The sequence below is a fragment of the Notamacropus eugenii genome, chromosome 3 (assembly GCF_028372415.1).
Source record: "Notamacropus eugenii isolate mMacEug1 chromosome 3, mMacEug1.pri_v2, whole genome shotgun sequence".
NCBI lineage: Eukaryota > Metazoa > Chordata > Mammalia > Diprotodontia > Macropodidae > Notamacropus > Notamacropus eugenii.
Window position 1 is genome coordinate 208,420,305 of NC_092874.1, and position 14,489 is coordinate 208,434,793.

General features: G+C 38.2%; 1 protein-coding gene across 2 annotated transcripts in view; it reads left to right on the plus strand.

The window, feature by feature from the left end:
- LOC140533865 (prostaglandin-E(2) 9-reductase-like) overlaps window positions 1-14,489 on the plus strand; it is a 148,554-nt gene that overhangs the window by 73,362 nt on the left and 60,703 nt on the right. The window contains exon 9 of one of the 2 annotated variants that reach the window (XM_072654194.1): window positions 4,261-4,282. The exons of the other annotated variant lie outside the window; for it this stretch is intronic. Within the exon in view, the coding sequence (XP_072510295.1) occupies window positions 4,261-4,267 (7 nt within the window). The 3' untranslated portion in view covers window positions 4,268-4,282. Of the gene's footprint in view, window positions 1-4,260; window positions 4,283-14,489 lie in introns of those variants that run through there. 2 annotated transcript variants of the gene reach the window in all.

Genomic DNA, 14,489 nt, shown 5'->3' on the forward strand with positions numbered 1-14,489 from the left:
CCCTAGTATTGGTGTTTATCTATATGTGTAATTACTTCCTGTTCACCTATAACATCTGACGATAGTTTGGTCACAGGTCTAATGAGTTCACTGATTTTATGACCCACTATATAAACAAAACGATATTCACAGGACCAACAGTGACAATGAATATGTTGGCATAGTTTTGAATCAGAAAGTATAACAGACTCTCCATATAAAAGGCAGAAGAAAAACATTTATTCAGACACCAGAAAGCCAAATCCCAACACCAGAAAGTCAAATCCATTGTAGCAACAAAAAAATCCCTCATAGTAACCAAGAAGTCTATACACATTATCATGCCTCCTCACAAACAGGATCCCCTAAGTAACATGCCCTTCTCTCACTCACAGTCAATTGTCTTCTTGACTGAGTCGTTCCCAGCTCTGACTAGCCTGACCAACTTCCTCTCAGGCCTGCTCCAGCTCTGCCTCTTCCTGCTCCACACTTTCCTGTTCCACCTATTCAGCAAGTTCTTCCCACCACAAGCTGCATGTGACTCAGACTTCCATGTGACTGGGGCAAATCACAAGGGGCTGTTAATGGATGGGAAAGATCTTCCATTAAGAAGCAAAATTGCATTAACAATAAGCAAAAATACATCATCAACACACCTGCTACCCTCTTCACCCTTATACCTGAGCTGATCATCCTCATCATAACCATATAGGCCTACTTTCCCAAACCTGAACATACAAGAAGGGCCAGACTGAGTATCAGTATATTCTTGACCTGTGTGTTATCTTGTTTTAATCGTACCTCTAGGTGAAGTTTTAGGCAAAAAAAGAATTGCTTTTAGGCTTTAAGGCAAGATTGTCAGGTTTCTGAAGTCCTGAAAACATGATATGCAGAAGCAGTATCTGTTTCAGAGAGTCTTAGTACAACCAATGGGCAGTCTCTTTTGGGCAGAGTTCATTGAGGTAAATATCTATTACTTTTCTTCCATCTGCTCTTTAGAAAGTGGAAGTAGCACTTTTATAGACAATAAGTGTTTATGATGAATAGTCTTAACTGAGTCCTTTGCACCCTCTGGAACTATTTTGTAAACAGAAAAGTTCCCTAATGTTTCAACAACTATGTAGGGTTAATTTGCTATATTTCTGCTAACTTGTGTTTCTTAAACTCCAAAGTTTCTTCTTAGAATTCTATCTCTTGGTTGCTTTTCAAAATGGATTTGTGCATCATTTCTCTGCTGGGAAATTAAATTGGTTTCTGTTGATCATAACTTTCTGGGTGTAGGACAGTTTCAAATCTTCCAGGCTAGCCTCTGTGTGCAGGACAAAAGGCTTACTTAGATCTTTAAAGGCCGGCAACATCTGCATGTGTGATACTATTGGCCATGTCTTTGAAGACTTGTTCGCATTCACCTGGATTTCAATTTCCAAATGGCTTTGCAGACTTTAAGATGATTTCGTGTTTCTTTGAAAGGGATTTAAATTATGAATTAGAAAATGATTAACAAATCTAAATATTTGCATATACAGACAAGGCTAGAAAATCTGAATTTTTCGTGAAGCTGTGAATCTATTAGAGATAATTTTTCTTTTAAAATGTATTAAATTTGATACAGTAGGATGAACTGATTGCGTATGTTCCCTTTTGGCTGTTTTTTTTTGTTTTTAAATGATTCGTTGTTACTATTTTCTTTCTTCTTTCTATTTTGTTACTCTCTCTCTTACAAAGTATTTTTCAAAAAATTACCCCCTCCAATGAAACTTCTCTCTTGAAACAGAAGTACCTTCAAGTATATTAAATTTGTGTCTTAAATGTATATGTTTTAATTCTGAATCTATGCCAAGAGGTACATCATTATTCTGATTAAAGTTCCAAAGTGTTTCAAAAGTTTTTATCCTCTACAATGTTGTGATTAAGATAGACAGAATACTCCTGGTTTTGCTCAATTCACTGTGCATCTGTTCATACATCTCTTCCCAGGTTTCTTTGAAGCTGTCCCTTTCATAATAATATTCTATTTCATTCCTATGCCGTGACTTGTTCAGTCATTCCCCAAAAGGTCAATAGATCAATAAATACTTATTAATTGCCTACTATGTGCCAGACACTGTACTAAGGGCTGAAGGTATGTTGAATTTCATCCCTAAAGAAAACCCTGTTCATATCCTTTGACCATTATTCAATTGTACAGTGGTTTTATTTCTTACATATTTATATCAATTCCCAATTTGTTATAGATTTCAGTTCTTTCTTAGAGATATTGGTTTAAAAACAGATTTTTTTAAAAACAATTAATTGATCCTATTCTATTGCTGTTGATCATCCTTTGTTTTCCAAGAGGACCAAGGACATAACAGATGATGTCTTGACTTGTATGTGAACTGGATGTAAGAGAGACAGGGTTGCCAGTTTTCCCAGAGGATTTTGTCCAAAGAGTGTTTTTACCTCAGTAGTTTTGGCTTTATCAAATATTAGGCTACTATTTTCATTTGCTTCTCTAGAATGTGTTTCTAATCTGTTGTGTTCAAGTAATAGCAATTTAAATGGAAAGATCTTTCTCATTCATTAATAGGCACATGTGACCTGCTTAAATCACGTGGAAACCTAAGTCATATGTGCCGGGAGGAGATGGGTGAACAGCTGAAACAGGAAGGGTGGAGCAGAAATGGGAGGAAGTAAGGGTCAGGGGAGAGAAGATGCAGGCAGGCAGGCAGGCATGGCAAGGCTCAGGCTCATGAGTGTTGACTTGTGAGAAGGCCCTGGCAGAGGTGGGGAGGGTTGGGAATGGCTTTGCCTGCTGCAGTGATCATGTTTATTAATTTCTTGGTCACCATGACAGATTTAGCTTTCTGGTTCTGGAATTTGGCTTGCTGTGTCTGAATAAATATTTTTCTTCTACCTTCTATATGGAGAGTCTTTTACACTTTGCACTTGAAAACTATGCTGGCATATTCATAGTCGCCACCAGTGCTGTGAATATTGACTTGATGATACAGCTCATTAACTTTTCTTTTCTTTTTAAACCCTTATCAAATTGTTTTTTGATGTTTACTGCTTTGTAGAATAGTTTGAGGTCTAGTACTAGTAAACTCCACTCCTCACTTCCTTTCAATTTCTTTTCACATTCTTGCTTTTTTTCTTTCTTATGAATTTTTCTTTTATTTTTTAAGCTCCATAAAGTAATCCTTTGGTTGTTTGATTGATGTGGCACAGAATAAGAAAATTAATTTGGGTAGCATTGCCTTTTTTATTCTGTTGACATGACCTAACCAAGAGCAAAGATTATCTCTTCATTTATTTATGTCTATATTTCTGCAAAGAAATTTTATAGCTATAGTTATGTAATTTTTGTGTATCTTGATAGCTAGACTCCTACATATTTCATACATTCTGTAATTAGTATGGAATTTCTTTTCTAGTCTGAAAGAATCATAAGATTATAAATTTAGAACTGGAAGGTATCTTGGAGGTCATTTAGCACATCTAGAGAAGGAAGAAGGCCTTTACCTTGCTCCTAGCTCAAAAACTAGATGTGGTTAGTAATATTTTTATCAATTCTTCAGTAGACTGATCTGTCTTATTTGACAGTATCAGAATAAGGCAGATGTTTTGGACAAGAAGACCATTGCATCCTGAAAATAAATATGAGGATGTTTCCCTCTGGTTTTGTAAAGTTTTGAATGTTCCTAGATAATGGATGTATTCTCTTTTTTCCAACCACTCACATGCTCTTAATTACTATGAGAAATTAATACAGATTAAAAGATATTGCTCCCTATTTAAATTACTCTGAAAAGAATAGAAATTTTATTGATTGTCGTTGTCCAAATCCATTAAAAACAATGACACACAACTTCCTTCAGGTTTCATTTGATGTTAAGAATAATCTCTAAGCAAGAATATTTTAAAAATATATTATGCTCATAATACTTTGCTAGAAATATTTCCTGCAATGGTGATTGCTGTCAGAACAACAGCCCTCCAAGACTGATTGGTTCTGAATTTCATCCTAGCTAAGGTGGTGGAATATGTATCTTAATAAGGAGAATAGGCTATACTCACATTCTTGATACATCTGAGCATATTCACAATTTATTTGTTTACATTAGAAAGCAGGAGATAAAATCCCAGGAAGACAGACAGTTGAGTTTTAAATCCTGTTTTGATTTTATTTTTATATTCCTTGATTATGCCATTGAACCTGAATTTTTAATTCTTTGCCTCTATATGGTAATTGTAATTTGTGTGATATTGATTGACTCCTTTTCCATTTCGATGCCAAAGGGTTTAATCTAGAACAAAGAAGAGGTATATGCTGAAATGTCTGAAGTTTGAGATGTCCTTTGTTGTGCTAGTTAAACAGAAGAAAGAGGATTGTTGAAACATGAAGTGAAAGTCAAAATTATCAAGGTAAAATTAAAAATCAAGAAAGACCTTAGTCTTGGCAGCATTTTGTAGATTCTGACTTTAAAAGTTCATAGTTTTGATCAAGACAAACGGTCTATGGGACAAATGCCCATGTGTTATCACACACTGTGAGGTATCAGAAGATACTAACAATTGTGTCAATGTGATTGACCTGTCCTAATAATTTATTTTGGGGGGCATTATTGTGATTTGCAGTAACTTATTTACATATTGGAGGCCTTGAGCGGTAAATTACTACTTGTTATACTCTAACATGATAAATGTATCTTTGACTCATTTTCTCTATATTGACATTATAATCTATTATTGACTTGTAATTTTATTTTTTTATGTTTTTCTTTATTTTTAGTTTGTCGCATTCATTTCCACAACATTTTGAGTTCCAAATATTCTTCCTATCTCTCCTCTCCATGCACCCCAAAATGCTGTGTATTCTGAATACTCCTTTCCCCAATCTGCCCTCCCTTCTGTCACAACCCTTTCTTCTCTCATCCTCATCTTCTCTTGTCTTGTAGAGCAAGTTAAATTTCTATACACCATTACCTGTATTTCTTATTTCCCAGTTGTGTAAAAAACAATTCTCAACATTTGCTCCTAAAACTTTGAGTTACAGCTTCACTGCCTTGCTTCCTTCCCACCCATCTCCACTGAGAAGGAAAGCAATTCACTGTAGGCTATATATGTTCAATTTTGCAAATGACTTCCACAATAGTCATGTTGTGTAAGACTAACTATGTTTCCCTCCACCTTATCCTGCCCCTTGTTTATTCTATTCTATCTTTTGATCTTGTCCCTCTCCAAAAGTGTTTATTTCTAATTACTCCCTCCTCCCATTTGCCCTCCCTTCTATTATCCCCTCACCCCACTTTTTCCCTTCCCCCGTACTTTCCTGTAGTGTAAGATAGATTTTCATACCAAATTGAGTGTGCATGTTATTCCCTCCTTAAGCCAATGTGATAAGTGTAAATTTCACTTTTTCCCTCTCACCTCTCCCATTACCCCCCACTGAAAAAAGCTTTTTCTTGCCTCTTTTATGAGAGATAATTTGCTCCATTCCATTTCTCTCTTTCTCCCCCCAGTACATTCCTCTCTCACCCCTTAATTTTATTTTTTTAGATACCTTCCTATTCAACCCTCCCTATGCTCTCTGTCTATATATGTATTTATATGTGTGTGTGTGTGTGTGTGTGTGTGTGTGTAATCCCTCCAATATCCAAATACTGAGAAAAGTTTCAAGAGTTACAAATATTACCTTTCCATGTAGGAATATAAACAACTCAACTTTAGTAAGTCCCTTATGATTTGTCTTTCCTGTCTACCTTTTCATGCTTCTTTTGATTCTAGTGTGTGAAAGTCAAATTTTTTATTCACCTCTGGTCTTTTCATCAAGAATGCTTAAAAGTCCTCTATTTCATTGAATAACCATTTTTTCCCCTGAAGTATTATACTCCGTTTGCTGGATAGGTGATTTTTGGTTTTAATCTTAATTCCTTTGACTTCTGGAATATTGTATTCCAAGCCTTTGGATCCCTTAGTGTAGAAGCTCCTAAATAGTGTGTTATCCTGATTGTATTTCCACAATACTTGAATTGTTTCTTTCTAGTTTCTTTTTTTTTTAGTCTTATTTATTTATTTGTTTGTTTAAGTTTTCAACTTTCATTTCCATAAAATTTTGGGTTCCAAATTTTCTTCCCATTTCTCCCCTCCCCTCCACCCCAAACCACCAAGCATTCTAACTACCCCTATCACCAATCTGTCCTCCCTTCTAACATCTCTCCCTTCCCTTATCCCTATATTCTCTTTGTCCTGAAGGGCAAAATAAATTTCTATACCCCATTACCTGTATTTCTTATTTCCTAGTTGCAAGAACAATACTCAACAGTTGTTCCTAAGACTTTGAGTTCCAGCTTCTCTTCCCCCACCCATTCCCTTTGGGAAAGCAAGCAACTGAATATAGGCCATATCTGTGTAGTTTTGCAAATGACTTCCATAATAGTTGTGCTGTGTAAGACTAACTATATTTCCCTCCCTCCTTTTCTGCCCCCTGTTTCTTCTATTCTCTCTTTTGATCCTATCCCTCCCCAAGAGTGCTCCCTCCTCCCACTGCCCTCCCTTCCATTATCCCCCCACCCTGCTTCTCCCCTTCTCCCCTACTATCCTGTATTGTAAGATAGTTAGGTTTTCACACCAAAATGAGTGTGTATTTTATTCCTTCCTTCAGTCGAATGTGATGAGAGTAAGCTTGTTTTTTTCTCTCACCTCCGCCCCTTTTCCCTCCACTGAAAAGTCTTTTTCTTGCTTCTTTTATGAGAGATAATTTGCCCCATTCCATTTTTCCCGTTCTCCTCCCAATATATTCTCTCTCCCTGCTTAATTTTATTGCTTTAAAATATGATCCAATCCTATTCAATTTACCCTCTGCTCTTTGTGTTTGTGTGTGTGTGTGTTTGTGTGTGTGTAATCCCACCAACTAGCCAGATACTGAAAAAAGTTTCAAGAGTTATAAATATTGTCTTTCCCTGTAGGAATGTATATAGTTCAACTTTAGTAAGTACTTATGACTTCTCTTTGCTGTTTACTTTTTCATGCTTCTCTTCATTCTTGTGTTTGAAAGTCATATTTTCTTTTCAGCTCTTGTGTTTTCATCAAGAATGCTTGAAAGTCCTCTATTTCATTGAAATTTCATTTTTTCCCCCTGAAATATTACACTCAGTTTTGCTGGGTAGGTGATTCTTGGTTTTGGTCCTAGTTCCTTTGACTTCTGGAATATAATATTCCACACCCTTCGATCCTTTAGTGTAGAGGCCACTATATCTTGTGTTATCCTGATTGTATTTCCACAATACTTGAGTTGTTTCTTTCTAGCTGCTTGCATTATTTTCTTCTTGACCTGGGAACTCTGGAATTTGGCCACAATATTCATTGGAGTTTCTCCTTTCAGATCTCTTTCAGGAGGTGATTGGTGGATTATTTTAATATTGATTTTGCCCTCTGCTTCTAGAATATCAGGGTAGTTTTCCATGATAATTTCATGAAAGATGATGTCTAGGCTCTTTTTTTAATCATAGCTTTCAGGTAGTCCCATAATTTTTAAATTGTCTCTCCTGGATCTATTTTCCAGGTCAGTTATTTTTCCAATGAAATATTTCACATTATCTTCTATTTTTTCATTCTTTTGATTTTGTTTTGTGATTTCTTGGTTTCTCATAAAGTCATTAGCCTCCATCTGTTCCATTCCAATTTTTAAAGAACAATTTTCTTCAGAGAGCTTTTGAACCTCCTTTTCCATTTGGCTAATTCTGCTTGTAAAATCATTCTACTCTTCATTGGCTTTTTGAACCTCTTTTGTCAATTGAGTAAGACTATTTTTAAAGGTGTTATTTTCTTCATCATCTTTTTGGGTCTCTTTAGCAAGGTGTTGACCTGCTTTTCATTCTTTTCTTGCATCTCTTTCATTTCTCTTTCCAATTTTTCCTCCACCCTTCTTACTTGATTTTCAAAGTCCTTTTTGAGCTCTTCCATGACCTGAGCCCATTGAATATTTATTTTGGATGTTTTGGAAACAGAAGCCTTGAGTTTATGTCCTTCTCTGATGGTAGGCATTGTTCTTCCTCATCTGAAAGGAAGGGAGGAATTGTCTTTTCACCAAGAAAGTAACGTTCTATAGTCTTATTTTTTTCCCTTTTTTGGGCATTTTTTCCAACCAGTTCCTTGACTTATGGGTCCTTTGTCAAGAGTAGGGTATACTCTGGAAATCTGTAAGATCTCAGTTCCTCCAAGGTGGCACAATCAAGCGTGCACTGGTCTGGACACACAGAGGGATTTTTTGTGCCCAGAATCTTAGTATTTTCCTCTTCACAGCCACCTGGCCTTCAGTTCCACCAAGTCAGCACTGGGGGCTGATTTTCAGATAAGCTGGAGGGGCAGGGCCACCATTCATTGTGAGACAAAGACCAACTCCCCCAGGGCCTCCAGTCAGGCCCGAGGCAAGACTCATATCGTCCATGCCCTCAGGGGGTTTTACACTCCAACAGTGGAAGCTGCTGCTGCACCTACCAATATGGCCTCTGCAGTGCATTTAGGGTTGGCCTCTGCAGCAGCTGCCTAAGGCCAAAGCTATGGAAGGCCCTTCTCCCTTCCTGGTCAGCTGAAAAAACCCTGTCACTGACCTTTGGCGCCTGTGGGTTGAGGGATCTGCGTACCTGCTGCTGCTGGGACTGGGAATTCTGCGACTGGAGATTTTGCCCCTGACGGCTGCTTGCCAGCTGCATGGCCAAGGCTTGACTGGGCTCTGCTCTGCATTTGGTGCAATGGACGTTTCCCTTGGGCCTTTCGGGTCACCTTGGGCTGGAAATCTCCTGCACTCTGTTGTTCTCCACTTCTGGTGCTCCAGAATTTGTTGAGAGTCCCTCTCTACACGTATTTTATAGGCTGTTTGGGGAGACCCTGTATATGTGTGTCTTTCTTCTCTGCCATCTTCTCTTTCTGGCTTCTTGCAATATTTTCTCCTTGAGCTGGAACTCTGGAATTTGATTGTAACATTCCTAGGAATTTCTCTTTTCAAATCTCTTTCAGGAGGTGATTGGTGGATTCTTTCAATATTTATTTTGTCCTCTGATTCTAGAATATCAGGGCAGATTTCTTTGATAATTTCATGAAAGATGATGTCTAGGCTCCTTTTTTTTGATCATGACTTTCAGGTAGTCCCATAATTTTTAAATTGTCTTTCCTGGATCTATTTTCCTTGTAAGTTGTTTTTCCAATGAGATATTTCACATTATTTTCTATTTTTTCATTCCTTTGGTTTTGTTTTGTAATTTCTTGGTTTGTCATAATGTCATTGACTTCCATCTGCTTCATTCCAATTTTTAAAGAAATATTTTCTTCAATGAGTTTTTGAATCTCCTTTTCCATTGGACTAATTCTGCTTTTTAAAGCATTGTTTTCCTCATTGGCTTTTTGGACCTCTTTTGCCAATTGAATTAGTTTATTTTTAAGGTGTTATTTCCTTCACCATTTTTGGGCTTTCCTTTAGCAAGCTGTTGACTTGCTTTTCATGATTTTCTTGCATCACACTCATTTCCCTTCCCAATTTTTCCTCCACCTCTCTTCCTTGATTTTCAAAATCCTATTTGAGCTCTGCCATGGCCTGAGGCCATTGCATATTTATTTGCACGATTTTGGGTGCAGAAACCTTGACTTTTATGTCTTCTTCTGTTGGTATGTATTCTTCTTCCTCATCCGAAAGGTTGGAAGAAAATACCTGTTCACCAGGAAAGTAGCCAACTACAATCTTATTTTCACCCCCTTTTGGGACTTTTCCCAGTCAGTTACTTGACTTTTGAGTCCTTTGTGAAGAGAAGGGTATACTCTAGGGACCTGTAAGTTCTCAGTTCCTCCAAGGTGGCACAATCAAGGAAGAGGAGTTACTCTTGTCCTGATCTGTGCTCTTATTTGTGAGCATCTGCAGGTACTCTTTTCTGCCCATGATCTGCCACCAGAGTTCCCTCTCCAGAGCCTCCACTATCTCCACCATGCCAACATTCTTCCTTACCCCTGGACAGTCACTCAGGGCTGAGATACAGATCAGCCATTCAATTCCCCGATGCCCTTTAGGGTGAGGGCTCCCCAAATGGATGCTGCCACAGCAGTTGCTGCTGCCAGCAGGGCCAGACCTCATTCCCTTCTTACTCAGGTGGGAGAGCTTTGCCACTGACCTTTGAAGCTGCCTTTGGCATTTGTAATTTGAAGGATCTGGGAACCGCAGCCGTTGTCCAGGGATTCTGCCCCAGAGGCCTGCTCTTGTCCTGTCCCTGCCCGTACCTTGCAGCCAAGGCAGGACTTCGCTCCATGGGCTGTGCTTCCCCACCACACTGGTGTGGTGGACCTTGGCTGTCAGCCTTCCAGGATACCTCAGGCTGAAAATCTCTCTCACTCTGTCATTTTGTGGCTTCTGCTGCTCTAGGATTTGTTTAGAGTCCTTTCTTACAGGTATTTCATGGTCTATGTGTGTGTGTGTGTGTGTGTGTGTGTGTGTGTGTGTGTGTGTGTGTGTGTGAGCTTCTACAGGTCCATCTTTCCACTGTGCCATCTTGGATCTGCCACCCCACCTTGATCTGTGATTTTAATGCAAACTTTGCAGTATGAGAAAATTTCTTGACCTTTCTAAAAGATTTCTTATGATTATATTTAAGCCTTGGTTTTTTTTTGTGTGTGTGCCAAACTTGGACACACTTGGCAGAGGGATTTATTAGCTGACTCTATTATTTATCATTATTTATTTGTGTATTTACTATTATTAGACTATTGGTCGCTTTTGTCTCCTGGATCCTTACTTTCTCCTCTATGTGTTGTTATGACTCTTCTCATCCTTTGTTGGATCTTCCTTAATATGAATCTCCCTTTTAGTGAGAATGTTTGTTAACTTACAATGAGCAATTCTATTTTGTTTTAAGCTTCCATTTTGTGACTTAGATATTATGTAGACTCTTTCTCTATAGTAGGATAAGCACTGAATGCACTAGTTTGTCAAGTGTGTGTGTGCATCTCCCATATTTGATAAACAACTACTAAAAAACAAGTTTATATTGCCTAAATTTGTTCAACTTCTAATGATGTGTGTCTCCTCCAAACTTGGCAAAAAACATTTGCTCATGTTTATGCATCTGTATGTGTCCCGAATCTGATATACAACTGATAAATATTTGATAATGATAAATATTTGACAATGCATTTGTTTATGCATAAGCTTTATAATTTTCTTTTAGAAAAGTATTAGAAATTTATTTCTTTTTAGTTTTCAACATTCATTTTCACAAGATTTTGAGTCCCAATTTTTCTCCCCATCTCCTCCCTGCTCCCACCCCAACACACCATGCATTCTGATTACCTCTTCCCCCAATCTACCCTCTCCTCCATCACACCCCTCTCTTCTCTTACCCGTATCTCTTCTATTTTCTTGTAGGGCAAGATAGATTTCTAAACCCCATTGCCTGTATTTCTTATTTCACAGTTGCATGTAAACATTGTTTTAATATTCATTTTTAAAACTTTGAGTTCCAACTTCTCTCCCTTCCTCCCTCCCCACCCATTTCCACTGAGAAGGTCAGCAATTCAGTATGGGTTATAGATGCCTAGTTATGCAAAAGACTTACATAAAAGTCATGTTGTGAAAGACTAACTGCATTTCCCTACGTCCTATTCTGCTCCCATTTATTCTTTTTTGCTCTTTTGCCTTGTATCTTCTCAAAAGTGTTTACTTCTAATTACCCCCTCCTCCCATTTGCCCTTCCTTCCATCACCACATCCCACCTATCCCTGTCTCCTCTACTCTCCTGCAGTGTAAGATAGATTTTCATACCAAATTGAGTGTTCATGTTATTCTCTCCCTAGGCCAGATATGATAAGAGTAAGCTTCATTTTTCCCCTATCACCTCCCCCCTTTTCCCCTTCATTGAACAAGCTTTTTCTTACCTCTTTTATGAGAGATAATTTGCCCCATTCCCTTTCTCCCTTTCTCCTCCCAATACATTCCTCTCTCACCTCTTAATTTTATTTTTTTAGATATCATCTCTTCCTATTGAACTCACCCTGTTCCCTCTGTTTATATGTATATAATCCCTCTAACTACAAAAATATTGAGAAAAGTCTCAAGAATTTACAAATATTATCTTTCCATGTAGGAAAATAAACACTTCAACCTTAGTAAGTCCCTTGTGATTTCCCTTTCTTGTTTACCTTTTCATGCTTCTCTTGATTCTTGTGTGTGAACGTCAAACTTTCTATTCAGCTCTGGTCTTTTCATCATGAATACTTGAAAGTCCTCTATATCAGTGAATGACCATTTTTTACCTTGAAGTATTATACTCAGTTTTTCTGGGTAGGTAATTCTTGGTTTTAATCCCATTTCCTTTGACTTCTGCAATATCCTGTTCTAAGCTCTTTGATCCCTTGGTGTAGAAGCTGCCAGATCCCATGTTATTCTGATTGTATTTCCACAGTATTCAAATTGTTTCTTTCTAGTTGCTTCCAATATTTTCTCCTTTACCTGGGAACCTTGATATTTGGCCACAATATTAATAGGAGTTTCTCTTTTCAGATCTCTTTCAGGAGGTTATCAGTGGTTTCCTTCAATATTTATTTTGCCTTCTGGTTCTAGAATATCAGGGCAGTTTTCCTTGATAATCTTAAGAAAGATGATGTCTAGGCTCTTTTTTTGCTTATAGCTTTCATGTAGTCCTATAATTTTTAAATTGGCTGTCCTGGATCTATTTTCCAGGTCAGTTGTTTTTCCAATGAGATATTTCACATTATCTTTTATTTTTCCATTTTTTTGGTTTTGTTTTATAATTTCTTGGTTTATGATATAGTCATGAGCTTCCCTCAGCACTACTCTCATTTTTAATGGACTATTTTCTTCAGAGAGCTTTTGAATCTCCTTTTCCATTTGGCTGATTCTGCCTTTTAAAGCCTTCTTCTCCTCATTGGGTGTCTGGACATCTTTTTCCTATTGAGTTATCCTACTTTTAGAGGTGTTATTTTCTTCAACATTTTTTTGGGTCTCCTTTAGCAAGCTGTTGACTTGCTTTTCAAGCTCTTCCATGACCTTAGCCTATTGCATATCCATTTTGGAGGTCCTGGATACAGATATGTTGCCTTCTTCTGACAATATGCATTGTTCTTCCTCATCTGAAAGGATGGAAGGAAATACTTGTTCACCAAGAAAGTAACGTTCTGTTGTCTTATATTTTTTCCCTTTTGGGGGCATTATCACAGTCAATTGCTTGACTTCTGAATCCTTTGTCAGGAGGAACATCCTAGTGCTCTTCCTCATCCCAGGACCATACTCATGGCTGAAATTCAGATCAGCTTCTCAAGTCTCCCAGGTGCTTTAGGTGGGGGTAGGGCCTCTACTCAGGGCTGAGATTCAGATCAGCTGCTGAATTCCCCCAGGGACTTTAAGCTGAGCCACTCCCACAATGGTGGCTGCTGCCTGACTTGGGCAGTACCATGCAGCCCTGCTGCCTCACTGTTGCTCCTATCACCACTGCATGGGGCCCGTGCTGGGGGGAGAACCCTGCTGCCCTCTTGCCCAACTTGCAAAACTCTCTCACTGACCTTTGAAGTTTTCTTTGGCACTTGTGGACTGAAGGATCTGAGACCCTCCCTGCTGTGGATTCTGCCCAGAATGACTCTTCTGGTCTTGTTCCTCCCAGTGCTACATGGCCAGGCCTGGGCTCTGCCCTGCTCAGTGTCTCATGAGATAGACCTTTCCTGTGGGCCTTCCAGGTTACCTTTGGCTGGAGGTATCTTTCACTCTGTCGTTCTGTGCCTTCTGCTACTTTGGAATTTGTTGAGAGTTATTTTTTACAGGTATTTTATGGGCTGTGGGGGAAGAGCTATGGTATATGCATCTTTCTACTCTGCCATCTTGGCTCTGCCCCCTTGTCAAGGTAATTCTGTGCTTCCAGTGGGGCTGTGGGGTGTACTGTCAGCCTTGACCATGTGTCATAATATTTTCAATTATTATAATTTAAGAAATTATTAACTTCCAAATTTTATATGTTTAAAAGGAATTTTCAGTTATAATTGTTTTGCTGTCATTTATAGAATTTGTTCAATTGCTAATTAAGTTATTTGAGGTTACCCTTTTAATACTAAAATATAAAGTTGTTAATTGATTACTTGTATGGAAAATGGGGGATTGGGTGAAAGCCTTATCCAAATTGGTTTTACCCATTCAGAACAGTTCTCCTGCAGGTACGGTGGTCAGAAGCTAGGGGCACCAATACCATTCCTTCCCTGAGGTCCATTTCGACTTTTCTTATTTTGAAAACCATGTGGGTGGGCAAGGTCATCAACCCCAGGAAAAGAACTTGTTTGGGTTATGGAGTTGCTAAACAATGAATCTGGCTTGCTCAGAAGTTGCAAATATATGTGCAATGGAGAGAATGGACTTCTAACATGTGACTTTTTACAACATAGCAAGTTTCAATCGGAGAAGGAAAGATGTTAAATGGAATCCCTTATGTATGGAAATTTTGATAAATCTCTGTTGATCATTGCAAGTCCATGAGAGTAAAACT